Source organism: Arvicola amphibius, chromosome 7 (assembly GCF_903992535.2).
Source record: "Arvicola amphibius chromosome 7, mArvAmp1.2, whole genome shotgun sequence".
NCBI lineage: Eukaryota > Metazoa > Chordata > Mammalia > Rodentia > Cricetidae > Arvicola > Arvicola amphibius.
In genome coordinates, this window is record NC_052053.1 from 106,203,817 (window position 1) to 106,223,187 (window position 19,371).

General features: G+C 44.9%; 1 protein-coding gene across 3 annotated transcripts in view; it reads left to right on the plus strand.

Moving 5' to 3' along the window:
* Window positions 1-19,371, plus strand: part of Rtn1 (reticulon 1) — a 208,261-nt gene that overhangs the window by 176,790 nt on the left and 12,100 nt on the right. For 2 of the 3 annotated variants that reach the window (XM_038337286.1, XM_038337287.1), the window contains one exon: window positions 18,460-18,667. In XM_038337286.1, coding sequence (XP_038193214.1) covers window positions 18,460-18,667 — 208 coding nt within the window. Of the gene's footprint in view, window positions 1-2,943; window positions 3,005-18,459; window positions 18,668-19,371 lie in introns of those variants that run through there. The other variant, XM_038337288.1, reaches the window with a different exon arrangement.

Genomic DNA, 19,371 nt, shown 5'->3' on the forward strand with positions numbered 1-19,371 from the left:
TGAAATTACAGAATTTGGTTATTTTGCTCCTCTTCAAAACAGACTGCGTAATGCATGATTTCATCTTGAAAGCTAAAGCAATCGCTTCCTCTCCTGGCAAGCACCTAACCCGAGAGTTCTGAGCAGGCTGTAGAAAAAGCCCTTCTGTTCCCCACTGGCTTATAGGCTGTGGCAGTTCCTGCCACCTCTTAGCAAACTTTTTTTTTTTTGACTTTCCAGTTTCTTTCACCTCTTAAGGAAATTTACATATCTTTTGTACCCTTTTTTTTTTTCATTTTGAACTTGAACTTGGCAAGAGCTGTCAATCAATTCTATGTAGATGCAAGGAAAGAAAGTATCCATTTGCCAGGTCTGTGGGAAGTAAAGTCTTATTTCGTAGCGGCAAGCTTGTAAAGCTAGAACTTTTTGTGTATTGTGAGAGCCCAGGGATGCCCATTGCTGATGGCCAGGCAACTGCTGCAGTACATGTGGGTCTCGTGAATGCAGGAGTCTGAGACTCCCAGGCCAGTGATCTCCCTCCTCTACTGCTCCATCAATCTATTTCTGTTTCCCTTGTTTCCTGCGCATTAATCTCAAGCCTCTCCATTCTCATGTCACGAGTAGCAATGCAATCCTACCCCATCTTTGGCAGGCTCCTTCCCCAACCTTCAACTATCCGATGACCCTACTGGCTTCTCGTGTTCCATCAGACTGCTTTCTTCAAAATTTGAAATGATTCAGAAAAATGTTATTTTCAGCTAAACTGGCATTCCCGAGTCAGGTTGGTGGTCAGCAAAAATGTGCAGCCCAAGACTTTTGTCATTGATTTATCCTCTGGTTGAGAAAGAGCTTGCTTCTGACCACTGGTCTTTGCGGAGGTACTCTAGGTAGGTAGAGGGGAGAGAAGGGGATGTTTTCTTGTTGAGATTAGCGAGGTATGCTATTCATTCTGATTAGCAGGATATGGAGAGGCTGGGGGGAGGTGGCAGAACACTTGAAACTTGGCTATTTCTCAATTGTCCCTCTACTGAACAGAATGTACCTGCTGGCATCATCACCTAGAAGCCTGAGGCTTTTGTTGGACTGGCAGTGCCTCCTAGTGGCCCAGGCTCCAAAGACTGAGAGGTGCCTGGGGGCAGTAACAGACTCCAGGCAACTCCTGTCCATCCCTCTCCTTTCTGAGTCTACCTCAGACAGGGAGATTTTGGTGCTGGTGAGCTCATGGGCATTTACCAGATCACCTGCTGACTTAATTCCCAACAATGACAGGCTGTGAAATGAAGAAAAAAATGGGAGGGGGGTTAGGAGATACAAACAGAACAAGGAACAAGGCCGCTTCCCTCTAGAGGTGAGTTTGGAAAGTGCTTGGTCATAATGTGCTCCCCATCAGCTTTGAAGAGAATCCATACTCTTCCTGTGTAGGGGGGGTCAGCTGCCCAGAAAGGCCGAATCATTCCCTGCAGCCATAATTACTTCGGTTTCTCAGGTGTAACTTCAGAGACTACAATCAGAGCCAGGGGGGCCCAACTGGTCACGTTGGAGCCCTGTATTCTGAAAAGAATATGCATAAGCCTAAAGATCCCATTTTAAAGACTATATTCTCTTAAAAATGAAGAAGAAATCATGCTTACAAGCACAACCTGCCAAACTGGGGAAGAATCTAGAAGGCTGCACTCCTCCAGGAGGGGAAGAGAAGTACTCTACGTCACAGGAAAACAAAGCAGGAAATGTGGCTTTGGTGTCCAGAAATCTTCCTTCGCAATCCTTCCGGGACCCCCAAGACAGAACATCTCCTATCTTCACTCTTGTCTTGTCTCCTCATGGACCCCATTCCAAACAACGCCTCCATTCCATTCTTACCTCTTTCCTATCTTACCTTATTCTCATCAAAACACATCTATGGCCTATCCAGTTGGCCAAGGGCTTTGTGTACATTCCAATAGAGTGTTTACTGCTGAGACAGTAACCACCCGTTCCTTCTACATTTACGTTTGGTCTGGGACTCCTGAAATCTCAGTCAAATCAAACACGACTCCAGTCCTCTTCCTCCACTGTGCCCCAGTCCCAAAGGTGACATTTTTGACAGCATGCCCCTTGTTTCTCTGAGTTCTGTTTGAATGTCCCCCAAACTGATCACCCCTGTCAATGACCAATGACCCCATCTGATGTGCCAACACTTAAGGGCTTCCAAGTTCCATATTCTAATATGTATTCATTCAATAAGCGCTGGAGAAATTACAGTTCTTTGAGACTACAGTAAGATTCTAGCCAGTAATTGTTGCTCAGATAATTGCAAAATGGTAGCCACAATTTTATTCACAAGGTTTGAGGTAATTGTGGAATATTCCAGACAAGGGACAGAATTTGGCATTCCTATGGAAAGATCCTGAGCAGCAATCTGTGTCCAACATTTTTAGAACTGGGGACAGGAGAGGCCAGCAAAAGTGAGGACTAGTGGGCATTATGCTGTAAGCTTGACATCTGTACTGCCACATGTCTTGGCCAACAGGTTTCTCGTTTCTAAGAAATTGCTAGAATATGCAACACGCTGGTCAGGAATAGCTCTGGTCTCCTTAGCTGCCATCTCCACACGGGTGTTCCTTTCCTTCCTCTCTTCTCCCCTTCTTCCGCACTCCCGCACCCGTATCTAGCTTGCGTGCGCGCCCCATCAACGCTCCACAGTCTCGGAGGCAGCACCCCTAAGCTGCCCAACCCAAGCCGCGGGCCCGTTGAGCCGCCGCATCCGCGCGCGTGCGCGCGCTTAAGCTGCTCCGGCATCGCACTGATTCGCTACCGGGCTCTGCGGCGCTCGCACGCTCCCACCCGCCCCTTGCGCGCGCGCCCGGTGCGGCTTCACACTGCAGCCGCGCGGCCACCGGAGCCCACCGCCGCAGCCGGGCAGCGACACGGAGTGCAAGCTCAGCGCCTGGAGGAGAGCCACAGCGAGCCCGCCAAGCCCGCACCATGCAGGCCACTGCCGATTCCACCAAGATGGACTGTGTGTGGAGCAACTGGAAAAGTCAGGGTATTCTCTTTATTTCGGTAGTGCATGCCTGCGGCGCACGCGGAACCGCGATCCGGACTCGGCCATTGTGCATCATTTCACCTGTGGGACCTATGCATGCTTTACACCCAGGAGCTTTCTGCCGGGGGGGGGGGAGGGGGGGGAGTAAACCTGTTCTTGTAAAAATCGACACGGATGATATCTGTCTCCCCCCACCCTACCCCGCCGCCTTTGTCCCCTCCCATTCACCCCTTTGTTTTCTTGTGTATTGTGGTATTGTAAATAATGCATCATTTGCCTCCTCCGGGAGTTTATTTTTTTGGCCTGATCATTCAGGACTTGTTTAATCTCTCAGCCGCGGAGTTAAAGTGCTTCCTTATCGTTCCTGCTTCCCAGTGCATCTGTTTCTGCCCAAAGGTTGAGATCAGAGCCATTAACTGAGAGGGCATTCTTAGGAGGGAGGGACACACCCATTCCAGGCTTGTTATTTGTGGTCACACAAAGGAGACAGGAAAAGCAGACCAGCTCTCCAAATCCTGAAAATATGATGGCGTAGCCACTTATTAGGGTGGTTCACTATGAAATATTTCGGTCTTTGTGACTGTCATTGGAATAATCCATGCCGTTTTTTATTAACAATGGGTTTCAGTGAAATAAATGGAGGGAAATAACAAAGCAGTAGCAGCTGCCCTCTGGTCTAACAGAGTTATTTAGAAGCGGTCCATATTAGCACTGGGTGTGGCCGCCCTCCAGCCTGGCTGGCTTTTCAGCCATTTTTATTCAGCCTCATATTTCACACATCCATCTCTCCTTTGTTACGTTAAGATTTTCTCCCTCACCTTGCATAAGGAGGAGGAAGGGAGAATGTGCAAGAATGGTTGGTGGGAGCTAAAGTTGGGATGGTGGTCAGATGCGGTGTCTTTTGATATTTAACAAATATGGTTCTGAAGAAGGTGCATTCGGTGGAACCTGCAGGGGTTTGCAGCATCCTCGGGGACCAAGAACACTCGGAGTGGTAGCTCTTTTTACCTCTTAACCTAATATCTTCTCCTTATAATACATCGTGGGGGGAGGGGGGGACAGGGGAGTGTTCTTTTCATCTTTAATGCGTGAATTTCCTTTTATTTTTTTAAGGAACAACAAAAACACAAATCTCAGAATTAAAAGCACTCTGGCTTTGGTTCTTGTTTGTTGGTTTGGGTGGCAATGGCAAGAAATACAGTCATCTGCTTCGAGTCCTGTGGGCCTATTAGAAATATGATTGTCAAAAGCAAATAGGTGGGCCATAAATTTAATGTCCAGCCAAGGGGGTACAATTTTAGAAAACGGTGACAGCTACATGAAATGGCATACGTTGAACAGAGAAGGTGGCTATGAAAATGCTTTGTCGCGTTTCTTCTGGGTCCATGTGCTGAGCTCCATCAGTTGGATGCTCACGCTCTACAGCTGTATCTTCACAGCAAGTGTGGATGGACAAGAGGACCTGTGGTTAGGCTTTGATTCTGGGTATCTTCTACTCTTAGCAGAGTAGATATGGAAAGATGGCAGGTTTTGTGTTTTATTTATGTAGCTACTGAACATTATAGCCTCCCAGGGCCAAGGGTTTTGCATTGGTTTATTTCAGACTTTAAAGTAGATATTTTTATGATCAGGAATTAGCATGAAACGCAATCATGTGCCCACTGAATTGTGTCCCTCCCCAATCACACAGCTACTTGAGAAGATTAATTCAGGATTGCCGAAGAGCCTGTACACCCGGTGACCTTTGATTGTCATTAGAGTCATTGATTTCTTTTTCTCAAACAGAACAAAGCCGTTATCTTGAAAATTGACTAATAGCCCACTAGGTAGTTCAGTGACACCACAGGGCCGAGGTAAGAATGAATTACTGCTTTGTTGGCTTCTCCTCCCTGTGAGACCTTGCTTCATAAACTGAGGCTGGAGTAGATTCGAAATACAGACCCGCTTCAGTTCCCTTACCGTTTAAAGCAAATTGTTCTAATCCCAGGGTGCAGCTTAGAATCACCTGCAATGCTTTAAGAAGCACAAAGGATGTGGGCTCCACCCCTAGAGATGAGCATCATGATAAAAAAAAAAAACACTCATTGAATGACTATAATATGTATACAGGGGGGAAGCCGCTAATGTATAGTAACTCTTAGTGTGCCCAGCTCTTAGGCCGGCAGAGGCCCAGCACACAGACGGCATGGGTGTGTCCTAGGAGCAGCTCCAGTGCGGTTAGAAGTCGGTAGAACACTGCTGAAAATGTCCTCTGGAAGTATAGAGCTGCTTTCCCTAGAGAGGAAATACATGAACTTTAGGCTGCCTCCGCAGTTAAATTTTTTAGCTACAAATTACATCAGTGTATTTCATGGAAATGTATCATAGAACTGAAGTGCATGGGTTGGATCGGTGTGTGTGTGTGTGTGTATCGTATGTGATTTCAGCCAAAGACAACAATTAATGGCAGTTCGTGCCTATACTACCAGCACTGAAGATACTGAGATGGAAAACTAGTACAAAGCTATCTGGGACTGTAGAGCAACGCTGTATCACAAACAAAAGAACCTAAACTAGAGAGAGAGAGAGAGAGAGAGAGAGAGAGAGAGAGAGAGGGAGGGAGGGAGGGAGGGAGGGAGGGAGGGAGGGAGGGAGGGGGGAGGGAGGGAGGGGGGCTAAGAGAGACTGAATGTGGCTTAGTGGTGAACACCTGTAATCCCAGAGCTGGATAATCAGAGGTTCAAGGATGCCTTGCTCACACAGTGAGTTAGGCCAGCCTATGAGACCCTGTCTCAAAATGCAAAACAAAACCTCTAAGTGTTGCAGGATATAGGTTCAGCTAATGGACCTATTTTTTTTTCTTTTTTTGGTTTTTCGAGACAGGGTTTCTCTGCAGCTTTTTTAGAGCCTGGCCTGGAACTAGCTCTTGTAGACCAGGCTGGCCTCGAACTCACAGAGATCCGCCTGCCTCTGCCTCCCGAGTGCTGGGATTAAAGGCGTGCGCCACCACTGCCCGGCTTGGACCTAATTTTATCATTTACAACCATCTTAATTTTTCAGAGGCCTTTTTAATGGTCCTTTTCAGCCCTCTCAAGTCCTCTGCGTGGACGTTTGTCTCACATTTTCATTTAGCAGGCGATGGCTGTTGCTTCTGCCAGGTGCACAGCTAGTGACAACCCGTGCCCTGCATCCCACTGTTCTGCCATCTGCCTCCGAGGTTGATGGTGCTTTCCTCCGTGATTTCTCAAGATGAGCTATCTGAACGATGGTGAATAGCTCTTATATTTGCAAGTTGATATTTTGCCGAGTATCTTCTTTCAAATTCCCAGTTGATTCTTGGATGGTGGGAGACCCAAAGAAGAGAAGTGAGGCTTGCCCAAGATCTTGTGAGAGGTGGTAAATTTCATAGTCAAAGGTGACTTCCAGTGTGACACCCGGGGCTCTTCCTCTCCCAGCACTCACCGCCTCCCTTACTAATGCAGAGTGACAGAACATGAACTCCCATCGACCTCTCTGAGATGTTTTCATATAGGTTCTTCTTTATAGAAAAAGCAAAGTCTAGTAGTAATGAAGATGTCCCACTTATGCTATCGTTGTCCTGGTCACCGCCATCACTGATTGGTCATTCTAAATTCTTCTAAATGTTAGCAACTTGTCAGTAGCTGTCCTAAACTCCGGTGATGTGCTTGGTCCCAAGTTCCCATGACATCCCTCTCATTGTATAGGGCAGGGAATTCAGAGTCTAAGGATGAGAGGATTAGTAATTTGCCCTATATTGGTATTCAACCACACCACTTAAATCCAATGATCCCATGCCAGAGAGACAAAGAATAATGAGCAGCATCCACCCATAGGATCGGTTTGTGCTCTAAAGACCCCCACCACCTTTTTATGGATTCCCCTGTGCTCAACAAATTCCATGGGCAGCATCCATAGCAGTGTGGTGGTTTGGCACAGCTGCTATGTGCTTGATGCTGAGGCTCAACTCCTACTTTATTGCATTATGACTGCACCAGAATGCAAAATTTTGATAAGCTTTTATTTATTCTTTCAAAATGAAGTAGTTTGGAAATTCTGCGGTAGCCTTCAATGTTCTATGGAACTTCTTCACAATTTTCTGATCTGAATGATACTAGCCAAAATACTTATTAAAGACCCAAGCATAACACATGGCAAACATATGTGTTTTAGTCACAGTAACTGAAAGAAATGGTCAGGGTTTTTTTTATTGCATTTGAGGGCTGGAGGAATATTCCAATCGATCGAGTACCTGCTGTGTAAGCATGAGGTCCTGAACAGATCCCCAGAATTTATGTTAAAAAGCACAGCGTCAGCTTGTAGTCCTGGTACTGGGAGGTGGAGACAGGCAGGTCCCTGGAGGTTAGTGGCCAGCCAGTCTAACCTACTCCTTGAGCCTCCCTTCCCAATGAAAGCCCTTGTTTCAGAAAATGAGAGGCATGGCTCTGAGGAGTGAGACCAGAGGTTGACCTTCAACCTCCACACAAGTACACACAAGCATGCTCACCTGTGCATGTGTGTGCACCCACCTCTGCCTACAAACATAGGTGAGTAAATAAAGGAGTTTGGTAGAGACAGTGACATGTTTGCACAAATGTAGACCAGTCTTGCCTTCTACCAAAGCCAGCATTTTATTTAGGCTCATTATTAGAATATGCCAGTTATCACAGAATAACATGATATAGCAAACTCCTCCCCAATACGGATGTTAATGAGATCCTGTGGGACTTCTGCTTGGCTGGGGAGCTGGGACTTTGCTTGGTAAAGGAAACCTCCCCGTACACAGGTAACATTTCAAATGCGTTCTGTCCAGGCAGTCAGAGCCACTGATGGGGGGGATGTTTTCATTTTCACGGTGTCTCCATCACTGTCAAGAGAAACTTTATAAGGGTCTATATTTCAGAGTCTGAGGTAGAAATTACTTTTTTTCTGCTTATCTATCAGTGATACATGCACACTATGAATTTTTACAAAGGAAAGTTCAGTAAGAGACACAAATCATCCCAATTTCTACCATTCGGAGTTGATCAGTGTGCATAGTTGCTGGGTATTGTCTAATAAGTCCTGTCTGCCTCTGTATATACTTACAGGTATGCATGTCATAAAAATGAAGCTAAAGGCTGGGCATGCAAGGAAAAGGAGTTTTTATAAAATGAGATGTGAAGATCTCAAAAATAATTTTTTGGTTTGTTTTGTTTTTTAAGACAGGGTTTCTCTGTGTAACTCTGGCTGTCCTGAAACTCACTACATAGATGAGGCTGGCCTTGAACTCACAGACATTCTCATGCTTCTGACTCCCAAGTGCTGGGATTAAAGGTATGCACCACCATACCCAGCTCAAAAACAATTTAAAATGATTTAACATAAGAACCTGACATAGGACTGAAAGAACTAGAAACTAGAGACATATATCTCTACCACATGAGCTAATCATAAAATTAGAAATAATGCCATGATAAATATTACTGAGTTAGAATCATTTTAATTATGCATTTCAGTTTGATCTAGAAAGCTGCACTTCCCACAATTTCCATCTTAAATAATTTGTTTATTTTTATTTTATATACATTGGTGTTTTGCCTGCAAGTATATCTGTATTCAGGAATCAGATCCCCTGGAACTGGAGTTACAGACAGCTGTGAGCTGCTGTGTGGGCACTGGAAATTGAACCTGGGTCCTCTGGAAAAGCACTCAGTGCTCTTAACTGCTTGAACCATCTCTCCAGACCCAACAATATCTATTTTTAAAAATAAACATTTTTAAATGAATAAGAAGAATTGGCAAAGATGCTGATCAATATCCACATCTTCGAATTTGTTCTAGTTCCTAGATTTTCATGAGTTAATACTTATTTCATTAAAAACTGCAGCTCTGTTCTATGTTTGAAGCACTGTGAGGAGTATACATAATAGAGCGTGTGGGTGAAATCGTCACCGCAGCTAGCTGCCCTTCTTCATTTCTAGGTCTCTCCTCCTCTCTCTTCCCCTCCCTTGTCCTCTGCTAGACCGTCTCACTCTACCTACGTTGTGTTCGAAATGATAATCCGCTTTCGGTTCATCTGCGTCTTTGGACGAGCTAACACATTCTGGAGCATAAATATGGAGCAATGCTTTAAATTAGTTTAGAATATCATTAAATTTTAAAATCCACTGAACCCAGCAGGAAAAAATTAATTTTGGTCTTAAGTGTGTGGTTTTCCGAATATCATATCCCTGTTAAGAAAGGAGAATACACGCACATGTGCACGCACACAGGCACGTGCACGCACACGCCAATATTCCCATCCCCCCCCCCTGGCCTCTAGCGCACACCTGTGCACTCCTTGCATATCACTGCTCTTCCTGTTCTTTTGAAACTACTGCAGCCATTTGGAAAAATATGGCTTCCTTATAATTAAGCTCACATTTTAAAAGCTAAAATCTTGATGTTAATGATTCTGTAAAATGCATATTTTGGGCCCAACATGGTGGCTTATACCTATAATCCTAGCACTCAGAAGATGAGGCAGGAGAATTTGCATGACTTTGAGGTTATCCAGGGCTCCAGAAGGAATTCTAGGCCAGCCCAAAGCGATAATATCTGATATTATCTGACTAGGTGACAACTTATATTATATATTATATTTTATATGGTTTTATAACTTAATTACAATTGTGTTCTAAATTTATAGAATTTATTTCAGATAAGAAAATTGTAAATTTTGGAAAATTACAATTGGAAAACAGAGATCTGTTTTCCTAACATATGTTTGAGCTGTATATCCACATTAACTCAGAACAAAGCTGTTTTATTGCTTCATTGAATAAAATTTTTAAATTCTTCCTCATTTCTGTATGCTACCAAATGGAACAGGGGAAAGAATTCGGTTGTCACTCACAAGTTCATCATCCCCCCGGGTGTGAATTTTGAACAAGTGAAAAATAGAAATATGAGAAGGTTTAACTGTAAAATGCATTGCAGTGCTCCCCAGGCCACAACAGCCAGGTGCCAAATGGGATCGTATTTTACCTCTGCCCTTCATCTGTTCATACTGCAGTCTGGCAAACCTCAGATCTAGTGATAGGTAACATTTGCAAAAGCACAGTAATTTAACAAAGGGGACCAGATATGATGAGAAATCATTCCTCTTCATACATCTTTTTAGTTCAAGACATATTTCTTTGCTGTTGTATTTTGGTCAAAATACATCAAGAATACACTCTAGAAATCAGAACAGAAACACCAAGTGTCTGCCTCCGCCGTTCTTTCCAGTGCCACTGCCACAATGGATTTTAAGCTCATGTAGAACTTACTTAGGACCTTGTGGCTAATTATGGTTGATGACCAAAATGCCAGATGAACAGTTTTATATTTTGATCTAGTAAAAAAGCTGGACGAGAAGTACATGAAGACGCTGAGTGCTTACGTCCCAGAGTGAACTCCTAAGGCCGCAGCCGCCATCTATCCCTTCATGCGGCCATTTTTCTTGCATCACAGTTTGTGGGGAGACTCTTGCCCATGAAGCCATGACTTAACTCAAAGTTTAGAAGAAAGTGATTTGTCTTAAATGTGTGTCCTGCTGGGCTTCACTTTCTGGACAGGCCTTATGCTGGTGACCCTGGACCTAGTTGTCACCAAGGTTGCTTCACAGGAAGGAGGGATCAGGGATGCTCTCAGCACTGCTGATCAGAGCTTGAAGATAGGAACCGGAATCACTCCACCAGCTCAGGGGGAAAGGCGAGGCTTGCCTAAGCCTCCAGTGCTTCTCCAACACGAGAAGCAGCCATCTTCATCCATGAAGAGAGGTTTCAGCCATTGCTGTGGCTTTGACAATCAAATCCTTTGTTTTCCTTTGTTCCTCCAAAGCTCATTTAGAGAGTGGATTAAATGCTGGACCCTGTTACTGTGTCTAGGAAATGCTGGGCTTCTCGCACCTTCCGTTTTCAAACATCCACAGGGTTACTGAAACAGCTAGAAAAGGTGCTGGCACTTCTCCTGACAGCCAGATTGGCTGTGTTGGGGCGATATGAAGGAAGGACTTGGGAAATGGCATCGGTAATTCTGCCAGCAGCTTCTCAGTTGGGCTCAGGACTACTGGGCTGCCATTTGAAGTCCCACTGTGTGGGAGACTCTATCTTAGTAAATGAAATTCAGGGTTTATTCCACTAAAAGGCATCGTCTCTGAAGGTCTCGGAGCTTGAGTGTTAAAGTATCCCACTGCGCTTGCTGTCTAGTGTAGAATGGAGATTAAGCAGAGCAAGTCATTTCGATGTCTTCATGTCAGCGTTCAGTGGTGATACCTTGTGGGCCTCGTGAAAATCAATCAGAAACTGGTTTTCCTATCATCTCTTTGGACACTAGATTGGAGAGAATTTGAGCTCGTGTAGCCTTCTATGAGTTCTCATGAGGTAGCAGGTCACTGCCATCAAAGCACTGAAGGTGGGCTGAAAAGTTTGTAACCATCAATATACTATTATTTGTCAGTGATTTTCTGTTTGAAATGGTGATGTTTCTACCAACAGGACTTTTTTTCTTACATTTTCCCACTTGGTCTTATTTAATGTAGCATGAACTTGTGATACAATAGTGTCTGTAATCTTTTCTGGACTAAGGTGGTAGCTAAGTATGATAGTGCTTGCCTTTAATCCCAGCTTTGGGAGGCAACGGTAGAAGGTACAGGTATGCAAGACCAGCCTAGCCTACACAGTAAGTTCAAGACCAGTCTAGCCTACATGATGAGTTCAAGACCAGCCTAGCCTACATGATGAGTTCAAGACCAGCCTAGCCTACATGATGAGTTCAAGACCAGCCTAGCCTACATAATGAGTTCAAGACCAGCCTAGCCTACATAATGAGTTCAAGACCAGCCTAGCCTACATCATGAGTTCAAGACCAGCCTAGCCTACATGATGAGTTCAAGACCAGCCTAACCTACATGATGAGTTCAAGACCAGCCTAGCCTATATGATGAGTTCAAGACCAGCCTAGCCTACATAGTGAGTTTATGATCAGCCTTGGCTCAAGAGACCTTGCCTCAGAAAAACAAAAATGAAAGACAGATGGATCGATGATGCAGACAATTGTTTAATTTATTGCCATTTTATATTTATGTGTGCCACATTTTGTTTTATAAATAAAATATGGATCGCTGTACTACTGTCTTCCACTTATACATTTTTAATAAGCTTTCTAAATACCACAGCAACTATTGGGTCATATAACGGAATGCATCTAAGAGTTTCCAAACCAAAAGCGTTGGATCACAGTGAAGGGCTTTCTTTCTAGAAAATTGGCATAGAGTTTACATTTCAGTGGTTCTAACATAGATCACTATTCTCATTGCCTTTTCTGGTTTTAGTGAGATGCTGGAGGAGACTGGCACACTGGTTTGGTGTTCGATCCTGAGATTCTTCAGATCCCTTAGTTCATCTTTGACTGCATTAGTTTTTAGTTCCAGGCAGCTGTGCACTCATACCTGCGGCTTGAGAACTAAGCTGAGATCATCAAGCCTCGCCCATTTATCAAACTGATAGGACCCGCTTATGCGTCCTTTTAAATCCAATGTGTTGTCCCCCAGGCTTTTCAGCAAAGTAGCCTCAATTGTTGGAATTGTCAACGTGATGCAGTGAGGTACCTGTCCTCCTGAGCACACTCAGTGCGCTACTGTTTAACTTCACGGTTTTTCTGCAGGAATATTAAAAGAGGAGAACTGTCTCTGCTTTGCTGTCCCCGAGGCACTTGAGGTCATTTGCTGCCGTTGTAGGGTTATGAATGAAACGTTATTCAAGGCCTCCTATTCTGGTTCCACTTCGGGTCGTTACAACACTGTAGCCCAGTCTAGGTAACTTGTAAAGGAACTCTGATTTTGGTATACAGTTCTGCAGGTCCACGGTTGAGGTCCTGCACCCAGTGATGGCCTCCTTGCAGGCAGAGCCTTGAGGTGCTACAGGGCATCTGGTGACGAGAGACAGGGATCACACTTGTGTGTCCATGTCCAGATCTTTCTCTTCTCAGCGCTTAATCGTAGGGGCTCCACTGTGAGGACTTTACTCGAGTTAATCCTAATCCATTCTCTATGCCTCCACTTCCAAATCCCTTAGTTGGATTAGGTTTTCCACCCTCTTGAACTTCACAGTGGGGATTCAATTCTAAAGTGAATTTCGGAGGGGAGCAAGCTATATTCAAACCCTAGTGGGCACTATAAAGCTTACTAAGACATCCCCATCATTGCCATCCGATTCAAATGGGAGAAGTCAGCATTTGGAATGTGGAACACATAGGCTGGCTTCTGAAATCACAACTTGATTGTCTCCCACCCATCCCACTGCATCCTAGGGGCACTGAACCATCTGCCTGCACTGTGACCGCACATGGCTATGGCCGCTCTCCCAGTCTGTCTGTCTCCCACTATAAGCCTGGGTCCCGGGCACTGTCATTTTCATATCTGACCCCTTGGATGTGAGTCTCTTCTTGCTGTGTGCTGTGTGTCAGTTCACGACCCCAGGTCAGCCCAGTATCCACGGATCATAGCACCCAAAATGGAACCATGTCTCTGAATCAACCTGGGTCCTTGACTTTAATCAAAGCCCCTCTGTCTTTTGGTGATCCTTTTATTCATCCCTTTTGGAATCTTCATTGTATAGCAGAACCACCCAACAGAAATATCATGTAAGCTGCATGTAAATATTTAAGTTTTCTAGTAGTAACAATAAAATGTAAAACTAGGCAATATTAATTTTGATAATACCTTTCACTTAACCCAACATATCCAAAGCCACTAGCTTTACAACATATCATCAATATGAAAATCATTAACAAGATATTTTACATCCTTCTTTTTTATTTGTTTGTTTTTTGTTTTTTCGAGACAGGGTTTCTCTGTGGCTTTGGAGCCTGCCCTGGAACTAGCTCTTGTAGACCAGTCTGGCCTCGAACTCACAGAGATCCGCCTGCCTCTGCCTCCCGAGTGCTGGGATTAAAGGCGTGCGCCACCGCCGCCTGGCTCATCCTTCTTTTTTAAAAACGAAGCCTAAATCCCTGTATTTTCGTTCACGCTTGCAGAGCATCTGCCCCACTTGGAATCAGCCACATCCAAGTGCTCCATAGCCATGTGTAGCCTGTCACATTTGTACTGCATTAGACGTGCTTCAGCCTTTCCTGCTGCCAGCCAACCATTCTCTAACCTCCTGAGACTCAAGAAGACCCACTAACCATTCTCCATGTAGAATCTGAGTTCATTTGCAAGGCCCTTTGCATTACTTCAACATACCTACCTGTATCTGTTTCTTTTCTAAAAGTCTCTCTCCTCTCTTTCTTATTTTCTTGAGGAGAGAAGCTAGGACTGATATTCTCCATCCATTTTTCACTGCACTCCCAGCTTCTTCTCAGCCTGAAGGCTGAGCAGTGCACTACTCCATAGGTGGTATTTTCCTTGTTTCCCTGAACTTCCGTTTTTCTAGCCCCTACTTGACCCCACTCCTCCCAGCATGGCCCCGTGCACAGAACCGCACCACCTTCCAGTCTGCAGGCCCAGTGGTTCTTTCCCGGGCCTCACTTCCTCTGGTGTATCTGCAGCACTCTCCTTGGAATGCTGGGAAGCTTCCATCTTCACAGTTACTGAAATCTACACTGCTGTGTCTACCTCTTCCCGTCCTCAGGACTCTTTATCACTCCACTTCTAACTATGGCTTCACCCTAAGCTGTGTCCCTTCGTCTCCCACTTCTCACAGATTTCCTCCACTCCCAGGGCTTCAACCGTTTTGTTCTGTTCCGGATGTACTCAAGTGTCAATATTCTAGCCGGTCTATCAGATTTCAGTGCTGCATGTTTATCAGGTTTCCCACTGCCTACCATGCGCAGACCCTGAATAGCTCTGCATATACAATATCAAATGCCATTTTGATTGGAGGTCACAGTGATGGAACCTAAAAAAGCATTTAACTTGTAAGCTTTTTTTTTTAAAAAAAAAAAAAAAAACAGCTTTGTGTATAATTGTCATACTTTTCTATGATTCCTGCCCCACATCATGACCCAGGCTGTGGCTCTGCCTCTAGGTCTTGTGTCAGAATCTAGGTGTCACCCAATTATTTCTCTTTATCAGTGATACGCTACTTTCTCATTATCTGTAACTCCTCCCTTCTACATAGAGTAACCACTCTTGTTAGCTAATCCCCCATAATGTTTCTCTTTATCCACCCCTTGCCCTTAACAGACTGTGCCCCAAGTTTACAAAGCACCCCCACCTCTTCCTTCATCCATTCTAAGACTACTACAATCTCAGACTCAGCTCGTATCTCCTCCTGCAATACAGATAGACCGGCACTGAGTTGGGGTTTGTTCAGATGATTGTGCAGTCATCCCAGCTAGACCTTCCCATCCTTAAAAATATAGAAAGAACATTTCACAATCATTTGATTCTCATGCTTATTGGAAGTGATCAACAGAATATTGGTCAGGACTTCATTTTACTGAAATAAAAACAATCCATTTAAATAGCTAGTTGTGAGATCACTTTAAGATATGATCATGTGGCCCAAAATTGATTTTGCATCCATTGAGAGGTCATTTAAGAGAAAATGGGAAAAGGCAACTATTTTGTTTGGGAGAAAGCATCAAATTTAGGGGTTGCGTCTAATTTGTCACAGTGAGAAAACACGTTCAACTTTTAGCTTCCTCGCTTCGTATACTGCCTGTCTAATGGGGTTTATTGTAAGACTCAAATGAAATAATACATGAAAATTCTCTTAACATTTTAGTGTCCACAAGGATAATAGTGACACACAAGTACCCAGCATCCACTGCCCACCCTTTACCAGACTTCTTCTGTTGATATCCTAAATGGAAATGTCTCATCAGCTTAAGTTGATGGGCACACCTGATGGCTGATGGCTGCATTCCATACATGGAATCAGCGAGCCTCTCTGCCCACAGATTCTTCCAAGATTGCCCCAGACTGGGTACCAGTTGCTCTCAGCTTTGTGAGCAGGTGACCAGAGATATAGAAGCCTTTCTAGGAGGAACCTGTATTGAAGGTATTTAGCGACTCATTCAGTAGGGAATCGGTGGAAGTGGCAAATCCTATCTCTGGTCTGGAAATAACTTGCAGAGTGGCCCATATTCCTTTATAAGTCGCAGGTTTGGGTGTAAACCACCTTTCCCAGGACTCAGAGTATTCCAGGAAAACTCAGGCTTCCTTACAAGGTGTTTGTATCCTCATGTGCCCATCCATGAGGTGGTGCTGCCCTTAAACAAGTGACAGTTACTCGTTTGTAATGGTAAAATCTCTCCCTATTGTCACTTCTCAGGTAGTATTATGGCCCCATCCCCAGCACAAAGCCTAGTGTTCAGCTCTTCCTCGGTGGGGACTAACTCCATGAAGAGAGCTGTTGGAGGCCCACACACCCTAAGACCTGCAGCCTGATGGTCTAGACCCCAGCCAAAGCCCACTTGGACTTATTGCCTCTGAGCTTGCCAAGAGGAGTCAGCCATGTGGAATTCTTGCCTTCGTCCCCTTCTGTCACCTGTTCTCAGGGCTGTAGGAGCTCATAGGTCATTTCTTCCTAAGGGTCTTCTGCACCCAAAAATGTTATACTTTGGCAATCTTCTAAAGGGAAAATTATTTGGTCAGATCGTGTGAATTGCATTGCTGAGGAAGAGTTAATCTTTTCATGCAGTGCCCAGTCCTGGCATCTTGACATTTAAAAAAAAAATGAAGACAATGATGGTGTAGACTTTGGGCACAAAAAACCAATGTTATCTAAAGAACTTAATTGCAAATGGTCAATCAGTGTGACAGGTGATAGAGCAGAAAGGCTTTAGCCCAATAGTGACTTTTGGACCTGTGGCCCTGGCCCTCTCTTTAAAAAGGGAAATAAAAACTCTTGTTTCATGCATGTGAGCTTTCTCTTTCTCTACTTCCTGTATCAGAGGAGGGTTGCAAGAAAAAGGGACTCATGTTTTTTTTCCAAACCACTGGCTGTCCGCTGGTAACTTTGAGCTGAAGCCATTGAGGAGCCATAGAGATGGCGCAAGGCAATTGGTAGGAAGGATGTTTTCTCCAGTTTCACGCTGCTAGGAGTCCTTGAGGCCCTAACAATGAGCCTCTTGCCTTGCAACCCCCTGAGACAAATCTGCTGGGAGGAGGGTTTTGCACATTGCTGCACGCTGTTCCCATGTCTCTTCGTTAGCCTCTGATCGTCAGTAGGCATGGCATGCTACTCCTTCAGTACAGACTGATCATCTCCAACATACACACAATTCTGGATGCCGATATGCCACCACAAATGGCAAATTCCACACCATGAATCTCTGTAGCCTGCATGGGAATGCTTTAAAATATTGTCTAAAATGACCACACTGTGTGTGCGTATCATATATGAAACATAAATGGGTTTTATGTTTAGACATGAGGGTCAAGGTTCCAGAGGGTTAGAGTCTTGTGGCCATCATGGTGGGGAGCATGGCAGCAGGCAGGCATGGTGCTGGCGCCGTAGCTGAGAGCTTACATTTTTGTCTACAAGCAGGAGGTAGAGAGAGGAAGACAATGAGGCATGGGTTTTTGAACCTCAAAACCTGCCCCCGGTGACACACTTCCTCCAACAAGGTTACAGCTCTTCATCCTCCCCAAAGAGTCCACCAGCTGGAAACATATGAAACAAATACATGAACATACAATGGTCTTCTCACTCAAACCACAACATGGAGTATCCAAGAGTTTCATTCAAGTGTCAGCTGGGGCTGTGGGCACAGTCCCATAATAATAATTGTAGTAAAACATGTAAAGAGGTTTAAGAGATAGCTCAGTGGTTATGTTAAATACCTCTCTCACGTGCAAGAGGCCCTGGGTGCAATCCCCAACACCTTGGATGCCAAACTTCTGGGTTTGTTACATAGCCACATGCCTCACTTTCTCCTGGAGTTTGGGAGAAAACTGCTTTTGTCCAGGTGCATGTGGTGTTGGCTGAGGTCACGCTGACCTTTCCTCCCAAACTCCCATTTCCTTGCTGCCTGTTCTCATGGACAGAGCACTTACACAAACTAGCTGTATACTAGCCTGTGCATCGTAGGCCACTGTTGAGACCAAATGTTGACAGCAGGGCGTCCAGTTACCCACATAATCAGTGTGATCAAAGGGGAGAACAGGCCCTCCTGAGGGTCCTTGTTTGTGCCTTCAAGTCTGCTTCAAAGGTCACGTAATCCCAGCCACTGTGTGGGTAGCGTGGCCCACAGGACACACCCATCATGATATGCTTGCTTACTAGAGCCACAGCTGTAAATCTGTGAACTATCCTTAGCATTTGGGGACTTTCCAAATCAAATTGGAGTATCAGTCAGTGTCCCTGATGCTGCCATCTCTACCCACTGCCCTCTAGAAGTCTAGGTGCCAGGTGGGAGCCTGTAGCCCCAGCAGCAGCAGCCTAGCCCTCAGCTTGCCCGGGCCCTGCCAGAGTTGAGCGCTATGTGTCTGTTCCCTTCTGCAGCTATTGACCTTCTGTACTGGCGGGACATCAAGCAGACGGGGATCGTGTTCGGGAGCTTCCTGCTGCTGCTCTTCTCCCTGACCCAGTTCAGCGTTGTGAGTGTCGTCGCCTACCTGGCCCTGGCTGCCCTCTCTGCCACCATCAGCTTCCGCATCTACAAGTCTGTTCTACAAGCTGTGCAGAAAACAGATGAGGGTCACCCTTTCAAGTGAGTCCTCCCCACCCCCGGTTGACTGGCCCTCACCCTGCCTCTCTGGGCTCTCCCTCTGCCTCGTTGCTGCTCTCAGGTGTCCTGGAGCACGTTTCCCCACTACTCCAGGGAACTTTGAGAGTTTCCCACAACCCCTGTCCCTTGGTACCTTAGGTTGTTAGTAGGTGTCTGTAGCAAACTGATTCTTCTAATAACACTACTGGGTTGCATAAGTAATCACAACCCATTATCTATGTGTAATGTTTTAAAACCAATTTTTAGATTTACTTTATTTTGTGTGTAAAATGTTTTGCCTGCATGTGTGTGTCTCTCATGAGTGCCCGTTGGGTCCTCTGGAAGTAGGGTTATGGAAGATAACCTTGGTTATTATTAGATATTATCTAATATATAATATTAGAAGATAATAGTAACCACCATGTGGATGCTGGGAATTGAACCTAGGTCCTCTGAAAGAACAAGGGCTCTTAACCTCTGAGCCATCTCTCTGGTTCCATATTTATATTTTTTTTATTTTTTTCATTTAAAGAGAATTCCAACAATTACTTAATCCAGCCACCTCCATAAGGAAAGGGGGCAGGCACTGAAATCCCCATTTACAGATGGAAATACTGAGATTCTAACGAATAAAGTGACACATTCAAGGTCAGGTGACCAGCTAATACTGTAGAATGAGGACGGGGTGTTGGGATTTTTATTTAAAG